Source organism: Notechis scutatus, chromosome 10 (assembly GCF_049901735.1).
Source record: "Notechis scutatus isolate UNSWTSFEM ecotype Mainland chromosome 10, rNotScu1.2, whole genome shotgun sequence".
NCBI lineage: Eukaryota > Metazoa > Chordata > Lepidosauria > Squamata > Elapidae > Notechis > Notechis scutatus.
This window is the reverse complement of record NC_142018.1, coordinates 6498308-6518080: the sequence shown is the minus strand read 5'-3', so window position 1 is coordinate 6518080 and position 19773 is coordinate 6498308. Positions and strand designations below refer to the sequence as shown.

At 39.7% G+C, this 19773-nt stretch overlaps 1 protein-coding gene across 1 annotated transcript in view; it reads left to right on the top strand.

The window, feature by feature from the left end:
* Positions 1 to 19773, top strand: part of COL4A5 (collagen type IV alpha 5 chain) — a 130638-nt gene that overhangs the window by 107797 nt on the left and 3068 nt on the right. The window contains 8 exon segments of the mRNA XM_087972037.1: positions 7889 to 8022; positions 9222 to 9294; positions 10137 to 10208; positions 14010 to 14138; positions 14276 to 14374; positions 14788 to 15000; positions 16761 to 16938; positions 18754 to 18868. Of these exon segments, the coding sequence (XP_087828163.1) occupies positions 7889 to 8022; positions 9222 to 9294; positions 10137 to 10208; positions 14010 to 14138; positions 14276 to 14374; positions 14788 to 15000; positions 16761 to 16938; positions 18754 to 18868 (1013 nt within the window).

The following is a 19773-nucleotide window of genomic DNA, read 5'->3' as shown; positions in this document are numbered from 1 at the left end:
TTTTTGTCAATGTGATGCTGTGGGCATGATCACATTTGCCATAACAAGCTATAAATCCAAAGGTGCTTTTTCAAGAGCCAACTGGACTTTCTGGACTTTCTTTGAAGACATTTCACTTCTCATCCAAGAAGCTTCTTCAGCTTCTTGGATGAGAAGCGAAACATCTTCAAAGAAAGATGTTAGTTGGTTGGCCCAACGGTGCATTTTCAAGAGGCAACTGGACGTTGTGATTTTTCTTTGAAGAAGTTTTGCTTTTCATCCAAGAAGCTTCTTGGATAAGAAGCTAAACTTCTTCAAAGACCAGAAAGTTCAATTGGCTCTTGAAAAAACACCTTTGGGACAACCAAGACCTGGATGACTGTGAATCTCCATAGAGATAAGCTATAAACATGATTTATTAGCATTTGGAATTGCATCCTGTATGCCTTTGCGCTGTAATTCTTGTCTTGTTTGTTTATACTGACAGTCCAGTTTGGATGAGGCTGTAATAAAAATGGATCTTGTCCTTTTGTCAAGTTTACCTAGTGTCAAGCATCCAGAAAGTATCCATGATATCAATCACTCTGAGATGTTATCTCTCCAATTGATTTATTAGGAACAGATCTGGCATGTTCAAAAGCAATTTCCCAAGTGAAAGTTTTTTGGCGGGTTACACAGAACCCACCTTCTCTCCTCCCACTTCTACACTTCATAAATCACGAGAACCAATTAACTGCAACTGGAAATTCTTTTTTTTTTTTTTTTTGAACAAATTTTATTAATTTTTAAAGACATACAAAACATAAAACATAAGAACATAAAACCTCTTTTCTAAAAGTTATTTGTAAATTTTAAACAATTAAAACATTTTATACATCATTGACACATCTCCTTATAAACACATAGATATCCTTTCAAATTCCTCATTATTTCTCCCTATACTTTTATTCAATTATATTTCTTTTCTATATTTATCTGTTTTATATGTTTTTATTCACTATACTTATTTTTCCTTTCTGGCTTGCTTTATTCTCTTCTATCTTTTATTCTCCATTCCATATCTTATTAGCATTTTCAATTTTCTATATAGCTTCTCCTCTCTTTTAAATTTTCTTAATTTTATTTTATTTATCTCATCTCAATTCGAATCATAATATTTATTATTCTTTGTCTGTTCTATTTCCAGCTATCCATTTATCTTTCTTCTTTGAAAAAAAAACTTCTCCTGTACACTAATTGGAGTATGACGCCTTTATCTCTTTCCCCTACATTTATAATACTTAATATAGAATACATAGCTTACATTGGGATTCTGTTTGGTACATTCTAAAATTATACAATATTATCAATACCAATACAAATCTATTCATTAATATTAATATTCATTTATATCTTAAACACTTAGCACATTACTTTTCAATTAAATCACATACTTTTATGGGAGCACCTACTTTCCATAATTATTCCCCCCCCACATCACATATTATAAATCATTATTTCATTAGAATGTTCCCCCTTCTCCTACTTCAAATCTCTCATTTCACAAAAAATTTCACTAGGATAACATAGTCTAATCATTAATATTAACAATCATTTATATCTTAAACATTTTACCCATTTCAGTTAAATATAATGCCTTTATGGGAACACTTATGCTTTCCATAGTTATTCCCCCCCATCACATATCTTAAATCATTGTTTCATTAAAGTATTCCCCTTTTCTTGACAAAAATTTCACTAAATTATATTAAATATTTTATCACATTTTAAATTACATATTGTTTCCAATTTTCTAAGATTATTTCTAAGTACAAATGTAAAAATACAATCTTATGTACCTTTCCAGAATCCCCTTTTCAATAAAGTTTACCCATTATCTCTAAAAGGCTTTTGTTTCTTTGCATCTTGCTCCCCACCATTAAGGCTTCTCGTCCCTTCCTTTCTCCCTTGCTTATTCTTCTCCTTGTCCTCTTTACCACCTTGTCTCTCCACCTCCCTTTTATTCTGCTTTCCTCCTTTCTGTTGTTTTCTAACATAGTATCTCCTTTTCACCTTATTCTTCTCTTTTTTGGTTCTTTTTCCAAGTCTTAAAGTCTTATTTTCCTTTTTCTCTTTCTCCTTTCCTTCCCCAACCAAAGTCACTTGTTCATCAAAAATGGCTTCTTCTTTGTCCCAGTCATCCTGTTGCGCATTCAGCTTTACGTAAGTACAAACCACCATTTCTAAAAATTGAATAAGAGTGCCAAGAGAATCCTTCCCTTCTTGCTTTTCTTTTTCATATTTTTGGTATACAAGTTTCAATCCATCCACAAGTGATGCCATTATATAGAGAGAAAGTTTTTCCAAACAACCACCCAAGTGCTTTTAATCAGTGATAATTCTCAGAAGTTCCAAAATCACCAAACAATCCAAACAAGCTGTTTCTTTTAAATACTTTCTCCTTCTTCACTTTCTGGGGTTAAAGTTTAGTCACAAAATTCCATTTAGGATATATCTTTTAGAAGTCTTATTAATGTTTAATAACTCTTTAGAGTTCTAGGCAATCTTCTCCTTATTTTCAAATTCTGCTCCAATTTTTTTTCCTCTCCCTTCCCACTCACAGCAAAAAAGGTTTTTTTTTAAAAAAAAAATGTTCAGAAATCCTTATCCCTTCAGCATTTAGTTACCTCCAATACAGATTTTCCGATTTCTCTTATAGTTCTGTCCGCTGTCACATTAGGAAGGAGAGTGAAAAAAGAAAAAAAAACTTTCCCTTTTAGAATTCCATTCGCCGCTTGTAACTCTCTCTGGAAACAATGTATTTTTAGCAACTTTCAAAATTCCAGGGTACTTTCTCTTGCTTTGTCCCGGTAGAAACCACTTTCACAACTCTTCCAACTTTCTTCCTCCTGCACAATCTTGTCCGGCTGCAGGTTTCTTCGTGGCAGCCATTACTGACCGCCGCTCCTCCGCCTTGTGAAAAGGGGGTTTTGCCGGTTGGGGAGGGGGTCTGCGACACCCCCAAACCCCTATCCGGATCCCCCTGTCTTCAGCTGCCTCTACGGGGCAGCTATATTCCCCAAATCCAAATGGATCGGGGGAACCTTGGCAGCGAGCGCAGCAGGGATCGCGCAGTATCGTGAATCCCTGCCGCTGCCGAAGCCTTGCAAACCGGAAGTCTGCAACTGGAAATTCTTAATACGACACACAGAATAACCTTGAACTTTTCAACTCCTCTAACTCTCTAAAAAAAATGTGGTAGCTGAATTTCAAAGCTGACACCTAGGAGTAAATCCCTATTGAATTCGGACTCAATTCTGGATAAAGAAGGTTTTAGCTTCAATGTCTGTTTTCTAATTGCAACTAGATTTTTTTCTTGTAGTAAGATAATGTCAATGAGACAATCATATGGTGTGTGTATATTTCTGTAGGACAAAGTTGACTTGGCATACCCATTTGTATGAAATGGAATAAAAAGAAATATTAAAAGTTTTGCTAAGATAGCTTTTCAGAAACAAATCTTCATGAGCACAAGCCATAGAAAAATTCTGAATCTAAATGTTACTTAAATAGAGCAATCAACTGTGGCTCATTAAAAGTGCAGTTTAATTAAATGGAAAAAAGAAATAGAAAATGGTGAAACATGGTGAAGCAACAAAGATTGGTTACTTTCTGTTTGGGTACTTTGAAAAGGCTTAGCAAAACTTGAATTCTGTTTTGCAATAGAAAAGTTTTGGTTAATCTAATCTTTCGTTTAGCATTAATATAGAATGATCAACCAAGAATGCAGAGAAATAAGTGAGATGGAAACGTATGCATATGTATAATTTATTGTTGATAAATTGCATGGATTCTTTATATTTTTGTGAATATTTCACTGACAAGCTGTAAACTGTGAGTATCAACTCAAGTCATTTTATCCTTTATCCACTATTTTGGAAAACAGTATAGATCAGGATGGATATGATAAACCTATTATAGAATTGGTTTCACCAGAAACAAATGATAGCTACGTTTTAAGTATTAAAAGAAATACATAGTAAATATATCTTTGCATTATATTCAAGTGTTTTAATAATAGTATTGATAATAGCATCACTATTAGTGTCACTAGCAGGATTAATTAACATGCACAAAAGGAACATTATCTTTGAATTGATCTGGAATCCTATGATGATTTGTTGTCAATAAAGCAGTTTCTAAGATTTTTTTAAAAAATTTGCAATCTAGCCTATATAAGCCAAATGATAGTTCCTAGTCATTTTTGGCCATATCATGCTTAGCATAAATAAAATTTGGTTAATCCCACTCAGGATGATTACAACAGAAATTCCTGGCCTCTTGTCTTAATGGCAATGCAAAAGAAATTGGTTTTAGTTCAAATCTGCAAAGACAGTTAAGCTTCATAAAATGAACCTTTTCTTTCCAAGAACCTCAAAAATAGTGGATCTGTTAAGATCCTTTCTTATACCCGAATAAATCATACAGTATTGGAGAACTTAGATCAGGGGTCTCCAACCCTGGCACTTTAAGCCTGGCAGACTTCAACTCTCAGAATTCCCCAGCCAGCTAGCTAGGGAATTCTGGGAGATGAAGTCCTCCAGGCTTAAAGTGGCCAAGGTTGGAGATCCCTGACTTAGATAACCATTTCCAAGATCACTGGAACAAGTTCAGCTAGTCCTCAACTTTTGACCACAATTGACCCCAAAATTTTTGTTGCTGAGACATTTGTTAAATGAATTTTGCCCCGTTTTTTTTAACTTTCTTGCCACAGTTCATTGCAGTTGCTAAATTAACTAGCATGGTGGTTAAGTGAACTGGCTTCCTCATTGGCTTGGCTAATCAGATGGTCATGAAAGGGGATCACATGACCCTGGGACACTGCAACGGTAATAAATATGAGCCAATTGCCAAGCATCCAAAGTTTGATCATGTGACCACAAGGATGCTGCAACAGTCATGTGAAAAACTGTTGTAGGTCAAGGTTTACCTGTACCTCTAGTTGTTTCAACCAGGTTATCCTTCTGCAGCCAAGTCAGTGAAATGGTCACAAAAATAGATACCTTTGTTGTTTACCTGAAACTAACAGATATTGAGCCTTGCTCAGTAGAATGTCAACCAAGATTGACTTTGACAAGTTGTAGCAGCCTTATCACCAGAATAAGTTGTATATCTAAATTATTTTGTCTAGAAACACATGGTATGTTTTGATGTGGGGGGAGAGGGGGTTGTCTGTGCATGCACGTTTGCAACCTGTAAATACAAAATATGCTGGTGAGATGGGTTTTCTCTGTGTACTATCAGCTCATGAATGCTAATTCTAACTAGTCGTCTTGTTTTGCACTGTTATATCTCATATCTTCCCCCTAACAACGAACATTGGCCTTTGGTGAACTCTGACTCTTCCAGGTCATCCAGGTTAGATTCTTAACTTGGCTACAGTTTGTTTGACTGTATTGGTTGCTTGACAATGTTATTTTGCTGTTAACTTAGATCCTGGTTGCATAAGATATAACAGTTAATCATGATTTAACATTACCCCATATTAACATAGACCTGTGTGGCCATAAAAAAAATCAGAAGCTTTCCGTATCATATTTTTGCTCATATCCAAATTTAAACCAGTCCATGGTTAGCTTGAACTATGCTTTATTGAACAAATCAACTTCAAAACATCTCCTATGGGAACACAGCTATCAGGTATGAAAGATGAGGTTCATACCTGAAGGCCCAAATAAATTGATTTATTGTTACATAGCCTATGCACAGGAATGTTCTCAACTAACAGGACCTGCTTGGAGTTAGATATGGGTCAACAGAATTCAAGAGGATTGGACTTAGTTCACTTGTGACTACATAGGATTTCTAGACTGATCCCTCTTTTAACTCCAACCTTAAGTTCTGTTACTCCTTCTCCTACAATGATACATTGATTAATAATTCAGCCCACCTCCATTTTAGCCTTGTGCACATTATGCAAACTTTGAGAATGGGGACATTGGGTACTTTACAACAACCATACTTTACAAAGCTGGCTTGTTTCTGTTAACCATTGTTAAGTTTAGGTTCTGAATTCATGCGTTGTTCAATGTGGAACCTAAACAGTGAATTTGTTTTTCCTAATTCTGATGGGACTTTTGCATTTAATTGCAACTTGAGGAGGGGGGTTGTTAAACAGAATCTTGTGGTGTTTTAAGAATTGTGATTATACTTTTCTGATACTGTTCTTAATGTTCTTATTATTTCTGTTCACATGGTATAATAATTACCAGACCTTTTGTTGTTGTTACCTCAACAATTTTCCAGTTGGTATTAATTTTTCAGTCTTTAAAAGTCAAGCTGAATTTGGTGGATTATTACCTCTTGATTACATGCTATCTCTTCCTTCTACTTCTATGGTTGAAAACTTTTCATGAGATCAACATTCCCTTCAATCAAACTTTTTAAAAAAAAACACTTAAACTAATTAGTTAATTTAAGAAAATCATATTCATCTTCAGGACAGGCACCCAGTTAATTCATTGTCCAATTCCTGGCCATCTCAGTTGAATATTATAGGAATTCACCCCCAATGCATCAGGAGGATATCACATCGCCAAATTCTGATTTGTGTTCTTGTAGTATCTACATTCCGCCATTCTGCGGTAGAATGTGTTTAAAACATGAAAAGCACTATATACTTTTATCTCAATTTTTATTGAAGATGCCAAAGACCTGTTCTATTTAAACTATTAATGGCCACCTTCCATTTGTTGAAATGCCTGGAATGAATGAATGAATGAATGAATGAATGAATGAATGAATGAATGAATGAATTGACTTCAGCAAAAGGAGGAAGGACTAAACCAGGGGTGTCCAACCTTGACAACTTTAAGACTTGTGGACTTCAACTCCCAGAATTCCTCAGCCAGCAAAGCTGGCTGAGGAATTCTGGGAGTTGAAGTCCACAAGCCTTAAAGTTGTCAAGGTTGGACACCCCTGGACTAAACTAATATGGAAAGATTGCGTCAAAGAGGAACTGTTCCTTTTCCCCTCCCCCCATGCCCATTTTCTTTTATCTTCATCAATATCATTTCACTAATAATAATGGGCTGGTTAGTCCCCATTTTTGTCTGCTGGTTTTAGAAACAGGTTTCCTAGATGTTGAGTTTGTTGACCAAGCAATATTAAAGTTGAGTTTGTTGACCAATTGTTGAGTTTGTTGACCAAGCAATATTAAAGTTGTTTCCATTGCTATGAGAATGTCCACCAAAAATATATGTTCTTCTTCTCATCTCTTTGCACTCTGCAAGGTCTCAGGAGATCACCTCAGGTTCCAGGTTGGTGAGGCAGAACCCTCACCCTAAATCCTTTTTATGGCAGTTCTGAACTCCCTGTAGTTGCCAACCATAGTTTCCTACAATTCTGTAGGAATATATACAACTCTGCTTAGAAGATCCAAATTTCCTTTCCAATCCAAGGATTCTATAAATAACATCTCAAGAGGAAATGTTACCATCATGGTATGGGGCCTCTAATTTTGTTACTACCACAATCCCTTTCCATGCTGTCCCCCCAAAAAACCACCAGTGTTCCCTCCTCCTGGCCATTCCCCATGTAGAATAAAACTAATAAAAGAATACTTGATCTCAGCCCAAAGGCTAAGAAATTTAGTCAATTGAATTCAATAAGAAAAGGTCAAATGTGCCTTGGACAAGCGATGCTCAAAAATTAAGGCACAAAGCATTATAAATGGATGTAGCATAACCACAATTACCACCACTCCCAACAGCTGGGCAGGTCCTTCCTTGGCTGGGCTTCACCTTGAACATAAAATGTCCCACAGACATAAAGGACGTGATCTTTTGGCCCAAGACCGCACAGAGGAGAGTGCTGATTCTAAAGAGAGTGACGCTGTACTAACACACCAATTCTGTATTGCCACTTGAAGGTCTTCCTGGGCCTGAAGGACCCCGTGGACCACCCGGGATTGGGGGAGTGAAAGGAGAAAAAGGAAACCCCGGCCAGATAGGTCAGCCCGGACTGCCCGGACTGAAGGGAGACCAGGGAGCACCTGGACAGATGGTAAGTGAAAAACGGGAGGGGGCAGAAAGATGGTTTTTAACACATTGGAACCAAGAGAGGTTGGGGGAATTTTAAACCCCTTTGAAAACAAATCCCGTCCACTTAGGTGCTATTTCAGTCTAAACCTTGGAATGTTAGTTGTTCATTAGTTGTTTATCTGGAAGGGTAACTTCATAAGAGAGCAAGCAAGCAGAACAATTGTAGGAGGTCGGAAAATAGACTAGAAGGACAGAAGCAGAAGGGCCTGTGTGTTAGGATATTTTCAGAAGCACCATTTCAATTCATTCTGCAGGACCACGTGGTTCAGATATTAAGGTCTCTTCTACTGTCTGGATATCCCAGGATTGCTTGAAAAGTAACAGAACCATAGGAGTCTCCATTATTTGGATCAGAAGCAGAAGTTCAGTTCTGTTGTGGACACATTCAATGTATTTGGCCCAGTGATGGGATTCAAATTTTTTACTAACAGCTCCGTGGGCGTGGCTTGGTGGGCGTGGCAGGGGAAGGTTACTGCAAAATCTCCATTCCCTCCCCACCCCACTAACCCGCTTTCCAGCTCCATTCTCCTGTGCAGGGTAACAAAAGAAGACCCAGCCGAGCAGCTAAGACTCCGGAGGCAGAGAATAGATGGGGGCGGGGCCAGTCAGAGGTGGGATTCTCCGAACTACTCAAAATTTCCACTACTGGTTCTCCAGAACTGGTCAGAACCTGCTGAATGCCACCTCTGATTTGGCGGCATCTGAAAGAAGCCACCCGTATAGTACATGTTTTTTTTTTGTTAATGAGGCAGCAATGTATAATTTGCACTAGATCTAAAAGGACCTTTACCTTTTCGGAGCCAAAGAGTACCCACCCCTAGAGGCTGAGGTGTAGGTGCTCTTCTGATGGAGCCCATCAAAACATATTTTTCAAAGGATAAGCATCAAGTGTGACTGCAGTTAGGTTGATTGCAACATGATGGCTCTTGACCACAGCCATTAAGCAGTATATCCTGGCTTGGTGCTTCAGTATCAAAGAGCACCCTTGATGGCTGATGAGAACTCACCTAACCCATATTGCTTATCCAACTTTTTTCCCTCACTGAGGAATTCCCCATTGACCATGAAGGCATGCTTTCCTTTGCTTCTTCACTGCCTTGCTTTATTTCCCTTTGATATTCTTTGATGATGGAAATACTAACCATTGTTGTGATGACACAGGGTGAACCTGGACATCCAGGCCTGAACGGGATGAAGGGAGACTCAGGTGTTCCAGGAGCACCAGGATTTCCAGGTATTCAGAACAATATTTGCCCTGTGCTGGTTGGTTATTTGAGATCAACCTTGGAAAACCTTCTTCATGGTTTTATCTATTCTATGGAGCTTAGCTTGTTTGCTCTAGGTCAGCAAATCCAAACCCATAAGTTTGAGAATAACCAGGATGAATACTGCCTACTTTTTACCCTAAAACCTCAGAGAAAAAGAGTGGTAGAGTTTTTTAAATATCAGCAATTTCATGTTTAAAAATTGCATTTGCAACCTAATGTAATTGAGAGGTTATTAGAAGATTCCTCTTGCTTAAGGTCTATGCCCTTATGAAAGTCGAAATGATAGGCCATTTCTTTGTGTCTTGCATTTTTTTCTTAACACTTTGGCCTTTTTACTGAGTTCTCTCACCAAATGTAGTTGGCACAATCTTAGTTAGCTCAATGGGCCCCAATAAAGGTGGTTAGGGGGCCCATGAAGTCCATAAATTAGGCATCCCTCAGTGAGATAAATGACATTTGAGAAATTTATGTATGCATGACATCTCTCCTATCGGAGAGTAGACCAAAAAAACATTAGTGAAACTATTAAGCAGAGAGTAGAGTAGAGTAGAGTAGAGTAGAGTAGACCAGACCAGACCAGACCAGACCAGAATAGAATAGACTAGAATAGAATAGAATAGAATAGAATAGAATAGAATAGAATAGAATAGAATAGAACAGAACAGAAATCTTTGTTGGTCAAGTGTTGGTCAAGGATTTGTCTCTGGTGCATAAGCTCACAGTGTACATATAAACAGCAAGTAATAGATAAAATCATAGGCTCTTCATGTCTCCCCTGTATTAACTTGTGTGGGTTTTGGCTTTTCAGGTATGAAGGGACCTCCTGGACCTTTGGGACCGTCTGGCCCTGGAGGAGACCCTGGACCCCCTGGCTCCCCAGGTAGGAATTCTGAGATTAATCTTACAGAGGTTGGCTTCCATTGTTGCTTTCTAAAATATATTCCCATTGTTTCCTTTAAAAAAAAACAAAAACCAAAGTAAAATAAAATGGTTTCGCCGCAGTGAAAATTGGCCACATGCTACATCTAAATCGAGTGAATTTAGCAGTTCTGGAGGAAAGTTTTAATAAGATGGCCAGTCAAGCCAAGACTATGTGGATCTGGGGGATTTGAGTAAGTCAAACATGTGATTTTGAGAGACTGTTGGAAAAGAGCCGTATTACTTTAGGTAGCCCAAAAAATCAGTCTGGAAGTACCTTTAAGTCTATCTACTTTTTATTTGAAAGCATCGCTTTTGTGAGCTAGAGATTATTACTTCATCAGAGGCAATGAGTGGTTTGACTGATGCGAGATTTAAATACGGGGTGAGCCTTCTCATGATCTCTAGTTGTGCATTGTTTTGTTTTGTTTTAATTTTATAAATTTTTATTAAACAAAAAGAAAACATTTAAAAACAGTGAATGTGGTGTAATCATTTCGGATGGCAAGTAATACATATTTACATAATATATACATTTATATATTACAACAATTCTGTATATTCCTAATCTGTTATCTTAACATCCTTATCTCATGTTAGTTTTGATTTTAAGTCCTTCCTTTTTCCCAACCAATGGAAAAATGTATCCCATACTTTATAATATTCAGTCTCATCTTTAATTTTTAATTCCAACATTAGTTCATCCATTTCTGCGCATGTCCATATCTTTTTAATGATCTCCACTTCTTCTGGAATTTCCTTGAGTTTCCAGTTTTGAGCATAGACTAGTCTTGCAGCTGTAATCACGTATATTATTTAGATACGTCATTTCTTTATTGTACCTCTCTATGTTAATTCCCAATAGAAAAATTTATATTCGAGTTTGATTTCGCCCATTTCCTCTAACCAACTCTGAATTTTGTGCCAAAAATCCTGGGCTTTCCTACAAGTCCACCATATATGATAATACAATCCATTTTCCAGTTGTGCGTTGTTGATGTAGTTCAGTGATTCTCAGCTGTTTCTTCACCACAGACCCCCTTTTGTGGCCCGGGCCCCCAAGACTTAACTCAATATTTAAATCATAACATTTCTTCAAGCCTTCGTGGACCTCCTGTGACATCATATCCCTCCAAAGGTCCATGGACCACAGGTTGAGAACCACCAATGTAGGTCATTTAGTCCAACCTGTTCCTTTGATGTAGGGGAACTAATACATGATCAGCAAATAATATATAGGGTCTTATTAGAGGCCATTATCAATATCAGATTCTTTCAGTATCGAAGGGCACGTTCTTGAAGAGATCATGTTCTGAAGTGGGACATATGACCAGCAGTGAGTGGGAACACCCAGTCTTTCTCTAACACTCCCGTTTTCTTCTTTCTGGCATCTTCTTCTCTCCCAGATCACACTTACAAAGCTCTGAACTAATCTGAGGCGTAAGAATGTTAAAATTAGGCCAACCATTACATGAAATTAGCCTCCAAGCCACATTTGACTCAAGGGCTTGATGGTGAAGTTCTTGAGAGGTTTGTCTGGAATCTACTCTTTCATAACTGATGCTGTTGGGTTTAGCCTTGTGCACTGGGGAAAGTGGCACGTTTCCGGCATTTGAAGAATGTTCACCTGGTTTCTGTCAGCTTTCTCAACTTACAGACTAAACATTCTTTCAACCACTTCTCACAGGACTCATTTTTCACACCAAAAATGTTGCCTTTATCCACAGGCATTCTGGTTTTCAAAGATGGCAGCTGACAATATTTTTCTTAAGAGTCAGGAATCTTACAGCAAAATATCTCTCTCTCCCTCCCTCTGTCTCCCACTCTTTCTCTGTCTTTCACTCTCTATCACTTTCATTCTCTTTCTCTTTTTCTTTCTCTCTGTTTCACTCTCTAGCTCTATTTCATTCAAGTTCTCTTTTTCTTATTCTTTCTGTTTTACTCTCTAGCTCTTTCTGTCTTTTTCTCTCTGTTTCACTTTTTAGCTCTGTTTCACTTTTTCTCCCTCTCTCTCTCTCTCTCTCTCTCTCTCTCTCTCTCTCTCTCTCTCTCTCTCTCTCTCTGCTTCAACTCATTTACTTCATGCTTGACAAGGAAAGTGCTTGTTAAAAATGCAGATGCTAAATCTAACCAACAGAGATGGATAATCAAAAGTCTACTGGTTCCCTTCTTCCCCAACTATAATTCACAACAAACAAAGCAAGATTTTACTGTAGCGAAAGCAGTTCTTCCAAAACCATTGACTGGTGTGTATGGATTTCAACGTTTAGCACCTCTTAATGCAGATCCTTCCCATAATATCCTTTTAGCTTAATCTGCACATGAACTATTGTATCATAATCTCAGCAATTCCAGATCCAATTTTCATGGTTATAGATTGAATGCAAGCAGGAATTGTGCAATAAACTTCCCACTCACTAAGTAAGCAGGCCATAGGTCAGTTTTTACCTTTTGACTGCCCACCTTGGGTTGACAAAGGCTTTGGGGATGAAAGGAGTTTTGCTCCAATACAACTTTAATTTGGGGGATACTAGCCTAGTCCAAGCGCATTTAGGAAAATGGGAATATACAAGTAGTCTTTGACCACAATTGAGCCCAACATTTATGCTGCTAAGCAAGACAGCTGCGAAGTGAATTTTGCCCCATTTTACAACTTTTCTTCAACTGTTGTTAAGTGAATCATCACAGTTGTTAAGTTAGTAAAAGGGTTTTTAAACTTCCCCGTTGACTTTGCTTGTTAGAAGGTCACAAAAGGGGATAACATGACCTGGGATTCTGCAACTGTCATAAATATGAACCAGTTGCTTAAATGTCTGAATTTTGGTCATGTGACCAAGTGACCAGGGGGGTGCTGCAATGGTCGTAAAGATGAAAAATAGTCATATGTCACTTTTTCCAGTGCTGTTGTAACTTTGAACGGTCAGTAAATGAAAGATTATAAATCAAGGACTACCTGTAGTTGTTTCCCATTCGGCGAGGTTCTTCATTAGTTGCCAGAACACTAAATTGGCAATGAGATTTGCCCCTGTTGTTCTCTTGTTTCTATTCCTGGGCACTGAGGTTTTCAACTTTCATCTTAGAAAAAGGTAATACAGGTGTCCTCAGCTTATGACCACAGTGAGACCAGAATTTATGTTGTTAAGCAACATAGTTGTTATGCTAGATGACATTCTTTGTTTATGATGGATAGGACTCAGGAAGAAGAGAAATAAACGCTTCCAAGACCAACAAAGTCTTAAAATAACAGAGAAAATGCAAATCTTGGACTTGGTCTAGATCAGACCGAATATCCCAATATTGCCAAGTATAATTGGTAGCTAAAATCAGTGTCTATCTTTTGTTCCAGATGTCAAGTATATAAAAAGCAGATTGTTTGGTAGAATAAGAATAGCAATAGCAGCAAGTTTAGCTATGACTCAGGAGTCTTTTCTGTAAGCAGCTGGCCTTCTCTGAAACTTAGGAAACTTTGGGATGCCATAAAACAAAACTGATTATTGATGGAATTCTTTGTGGGTATATTTATATATCAAATCATATAACCTTTGTCCTTATCAGTACCAAGCAGGATGCAAAGCCTAGAACAGATAAGCCAACCTCTGCTCTAACTTGGTCTGAAAAAAACAATTTTGAGACCAGGATGAGACCAATCCACCTTCTGCTGGTGGCATGTCATAATGCTAGATACTTACCATGTTGTATTCCATCCTTTTTCATGAAGCACCTGAGTAAATGATTTAGGTTCTCAACTTTCTCTTTATCTTAGGTGCTCCAGGGATACCTGGTTCAGCTGGACAAACAATTGTGGTGAAAGGTGATCAAGGGCCACCTGGTCCTTCAGGGCAGCCTGGAATGAAAGGTCTGCCTGGACTCCCAGGGCCTCCAGGTTTGCCAGGTAAGTTCTTTCTGGACAGGTAGCAATATGGAGGAAAGCCATTAGATAGCTGTCTTCTGGCATTCAATTATAAAGTAATCTTGATAGAATCTTTGCAAGCGATCTAAACAAATTCATTCCACAAAATTCATCCATAGGTTCAATTGGCCTTCCTGGTGACATTGGACGGGATGGTCTTCCTGGTTTTGATGGTCCAGCCGGACGTAAAGGGGAAAGAGGACTCTCAGGCCAGCCAGGTAAAGTGAAGGTATCATTTCTGTTGATGGGAACGGGGGAGAAGAGAGTGTCAAGCAATGAAGAGAGACATAGATCCACTCTCGTTTCGGGGTTCCACTGCATATCCAGAAAGATCAAAATCTTTGGAAGATTTTCTTCAGTTTTATTGCCAGCAAATAAAAGGCAGCATGGCGTCAGAACAAAGGGCAAGGCACACCTTGTGTCCAATGTCACAACGTGTCTTGCTTCAGCTGTGTCAGGATAGGACGCAAAGCCTCTGCAACTTATGTTAAGGGAAGTCTATCCAAAATTGCTCCTGGAGAATCTGTGTCAACTTTGGCCTATTTGGAAGGCTGCTTGTTTAGAGAGTGCAGGTTTGCACCTGTCCATCTGTCGAGAGATGTGATTGACTCCGTTCATCCTACACAAACAGGTCTTCGTGGTTCACAGGGACCTCCTGGCCCTGATGGATTGCAAGGTCCCCCAGGACCCCCCGGAACAGGTTCAGTTGCGCATGGATTCCTTATAACTCGTCACAGCCAAACCACCGATGCCCCCTTCTGCCCACCAGGAACCAGCCAGATCTATGATGGATTTTCCCTTCTCTATGTGCAAGGAAATGAGAGAGCTCATGGGCAGGATCTGGGTAAGGCTCTGTGCTTGCTATGGGTTTTCTTTTTTTATATTAATTAATGAAGATGGCATCGGAGGCCACCTCTGTTATAATCATAATTCGTATTTCAGTTCTTTTTGTGCTTTTTCTTTTCAGTTTGGACAGGTATTTTGGGGACGCAGTGGCTTGACGGAAGCTTAAGAGTTTTCTTCTCTCACTGCATCCATGAGAGTCTTGCAAAATAAATCCCTTAAATCTGGGTGGGGGCTGTACCTAAAGCCCCTGGTCTTCCTCACCCGAGGCCATTTGATCATCCATTGAGATGGCATCTGCATCTCTTGAAGCAGGGTTTGAGGAGCATCTCCTGGAGTAGAACCATGAAAAATGGGAAGGTGGTGTTAAGACCCTTGGTTGTAATGTTGCCCAACCTGGCATTCTGTACAACTCCTTGGCTAGGAATTCTGGGAGCTGTAGTCTTAACATAGTTATGGTGTGCCAGATTGAGAAGATCTAGTCTCCTGACACAGAAAGAAAAGGGGGGGATTCACATTTGGGGGGGTGGGGGTGGCTGATAGATTAATAACACATCCCATCTCCACCCCTGCTCATCCTACTCCCTCCCTCCTCATCTTTTAGCTAGGACTGTGTATTGCATTTTGTATTTTTGTAGTATTTTATTTATAGAGTGTTATCTTTATAATAATGTGAGCCACCCAGAGTTATCTTGTGGTAGACATCTGGAAAGGAAGAAAGGAAGAAAAGGAAGAAAAGGAAGTAAGAGAGGGAGGGAAAGAGAGAGGGAGTGAAGGGAAGGGTCTTTTGGAGGTTGAGGGAGGGAAGGGAAGAAAGGAAGGAAAGGAAAGGAAAGGAAAGGAAAGGAAAAGGAAGGAAGGAAGGAAGGAAGGAAGGAAGGAAGGAAGGAAGGAAGGAAGGAAGGAGATGAGATGAGATGAGAATGGGAAGGAAGGAAGGAAGGAAGGAAGGAAGGAAGGAAGGAAGGAAGGAAGGAGATGGGATGAGAATGGGAAGGAAGGAAGGAAGGAAGGAAGGAAGGAAGGAAGGAAGGAAGGAAGGAAGGAAGGAAGGAAGGAAGGAGATGGGATGAGAATGGGAAGGAAGGAAGGAAAAGGAAGGAAAAAGGAGATGGAATAGGAAGGAAGGAAGGAAGGAAGGAAGGAAGGAAGGAGATGAGGTGAGAATGGGAAGGAAGGAAGGAAGGAAGGAAGGAAGGAAGGAAGAAGGAAGGAAGGAAGGAAGGAAGGAAGGAAGGAAGGAAGGAAGGAAGGAAGGAGATGAGATGAGATGAGATGAGATGAGATGAGATGAGATGAGATGAGATGATGAGAATGGGAAGGAAGGAAGGAAAAGGAAGGAAAAAGGAGATGAGAATAGGAAGGAAGGAAGGAAGGAAGGAAGGAAGGAAGGAGATGGGATGAGAATGGGAAGGAAGGAAGGAAAGGGAAGGAAAAAAGGAGATGAGAATAGGAAGGAAGGAAGGAAGGAAGGAAGGAAGGAAGAAGGAAGGAAGGAAGGAAGGAAGGAAGGAGATGAGAGGAATGGGAAGGAAGGAAGGAAGGAAGGAAGGAAGGAAGGAAGAAGGAAGGAAGGAAGGAAGGAAGGAAGGAAGGAGATGGGATGAGAATGGGAAGGAAGGAAGGAAAGGGAAGGAAAAAAGGAGATGAGAATAGGAAGGAAGGAAGGAAGGAAGGAAGGAAGGAAGGAAGGAAGGAAGGAAGGAAGGAGAAAACGTGTTTCATCTCTCATTCCTATGAATGGCATCTTTTGTTTGTTAGGCACTGCTGGCAGCTGTCTCCGCCGTTTCAGCACCATGCCGTTCATGTTTTGCAACATCAACAACGTCTGTAACTTTGCATCTAGGAACGATTACTCTTATTGGCTTTCCACCCCTGAGCCGATGCCAATGAGCATGGAGCCACTAACTGGAAAGAATATACAACCTTTTATTAGCCGGTGAGCAAGAAACTCTTAGGTTTCTAGTAGGAGAAAAAAAGTCAGGCGTGTCCTACACTGGTTTTTCTCATCCCTCTGTACGATGATGCTGATGTTGAACTAAGGGAAATCAGTGGAGCGATAGTGGTACAAAACTACAAGATACGTTTTATGTAGGATGCACCGTTATATATAAAATAAAGCATTTTTTTGTGTTTTGAATGGAAAGGTTCCAATTCCAGATAGGGTGAATTCTTAAAAAGCTGAAGGCAGATCTTAAGTTCCAATATGAAAAACAGCTACATTTCCATATAGAACTCAAGATTCAATAGTAAAAGAGCAGTTAACAGAATGACAGGGTAACAGAATGACAGAATAACTGAAAGACTAACGGAGTTGGAAGGAACTTTGGAAGTCTTCTAGTCTAAACCCCCGTTCAAGCAGGAGACCTTGGCTTATATCAGGGGTTGGGAACCTTAAACACACAAAGAACGATTTGGACCCGTTTCCCACAGAAAAGGAAATACCGGGAGCCAATAATTCAACAACCGGTGTGACTGGGTGGGAGCAGCCAATTTGACGTCACTCCCTCCCGCCCAGTCACCTCCTGCTCTGGAATATGGAGTGAGTCTCTATCCCCCGCCATCCCCCTTACCTTCTCAGGCCAGGCGAGGAGTGACAGGGAGGGGCCAGCCAGTGGTGGGAGCTGCAGTAGAGGACCGAAAGAGCCACATGTGGCTCCAGAGCTGCAGGTTGCAGACCCCTGGTTTATACCAATCTCGGATAAATGGTTGTCCAATCTCTTCTTGCAAACCTCCAGGGATGGAGAACTCACAACTTCTTGAAGCAAATTGTTCCACTGGTTAATTGTTCTGTCAGGAAATTTATCCTTAATTCTAGTTGGTTTTCTCTTTGATTGGTTTCCATCCATTGCATGTTGTTCTGCCTTCAGGTACTTTGTGGAATGGGAGATAGATATTGGAAGATTGCTATCAAGTCAACCCTAGTCCTTCTTTTCACTAAATTAAAGTTACCCGGGTTTTGCAATCAATCGTCGTATCTTTTTGCCTCCACCCTCCTAATAATCTTTGTGGCTCTTCTCTGCACTCTTGCTAGAGTCTCAACATCTTTTTTATATCATGGCTACCAAAACTGGATGCAGTATTCCAAGTGTGGTCTTACCAAGGCATTATAAGGCAGTATTAACACTTCATGAGATCTTGATTCTATCGCTCTGTTGATGCAACCTAGGAGGACCGAAAGTTGGTCTTCCAGCAATGGATATTAAAACTCGACACATCAAAACATTGTGTTCATCTTTCCCTAACCCCAAATTAACTTGTGGAGCTTTACGAGATGTAGGTTAGAATCAGGGATTGAAATGATGGCTCTTCAATTCTTAATCGCTACAATACTGGGAAGGCTACAGTCCAGCAGGATCAGAATAACAGAACAGGAGTTGGAAGGGATCTCCTGCTCAAACAGGAGGCCCTATGCCTTTTCAGACAAATGGCTGTCCAGTCTCTTCATTATCTCCAGTAGAATGCAGTTTCTTGCCCTTAGCTTAGGCACATTTAAAAGAGAGGTTATCAACCAATTTCTTAGAGAAATAATTTATGAGCTGGTTCAATGGAGCCTTCCTGACTGGAGACAGGATCACCGAATACCAACGGATGAGAAGAGCAAATTGGAGGACATTTCTGAATGTGTATCTTGCTTATAAACTTTCCTGGAACTTCTGGTTGGCCGATAGATAAAACAAGTTGCCGAACGATTACTCCACTGTTACCGTTTTCAATCTTTTCTCCCGTCTTTTCACCCTACTTCCTTCTTTAGTTGCACAGTCTGTGAAGCTCCCGCGATGGTCATAGCAGTCCACAGCCAGACCATCCAGATCCCGTCGTGTCCACAGGGCTGGAACTCGCTCTGGATTGGATATTCGTTCATGATGGTATGTGGTCACTAAATGTTTCTGTAATAACAACTCAGGCGACTGTAAGTCCGCCCATCTTGAGAGTCCCTTTCAGGCCCAGAGAACCAGGAAAAGTGGAAAAAAGGATGAGGAAGAAAGGAAACCCTTATCCTAAAAAAAATATGGGGAGTTTTGGAAATGACCTTAGAATAGGAATCAGAGGCCTGTGGAAACCATTGCTGCAAAAATAAAAAAATAAAAAGTCCAGAGAGGTGGGAGATCATTAAAAGGAACTTTCAAGGCCAGACTTTCAAGATTCTGTTGTTACAGGTAGTCCTCTACTTACATCCATTTATTTAATGATTGTTCAAAGTTGCAACAGCACTGAGAAAAGTAATTTATGACTGTTTTTCACACAATAACAATTGCAGTCTCCCCACAGACTTGTCATAAAAAAATCAGGTGTTTGGCCAAAGGGATTCTTCATCTTGGCAACTATCTGTGTTCTGGATGGTTTACAACAGAGGTCTTCAAACTTGGCAACTTTAAGACTTGTGGACTTTAACTCCCTGAATTCTGGGAGTTGAAGTCCACAAGTCTTAAAGTTGCTACAGTTGGACACCCCTGTTCTAGTCAAACTCCTGCTCGAGCAGAAGACCTTATGGCTGTCCAGTTTCTTCTTGAAAACCCCCAGTGATGGAGCAACCCACAACTTCTGGTGGCAAACCATTTTTTCCATTTCCTGGGTTTGCACAATGCCTCCAGCTATCAACCAATGGAATGGATCCCATGCTGAGCCATTGAAAGACAAAAGAAACCCCCAACTAGCCAAGTTTAATACTAACTGAACTTAGCACATTTTGTAAAGGCAGGCAGCCAGGTCCCCTGTGAACTTCTATCCCCCTTGTTGTGCAATCTCATTTGTTTTTGAAATTTAGTTAATT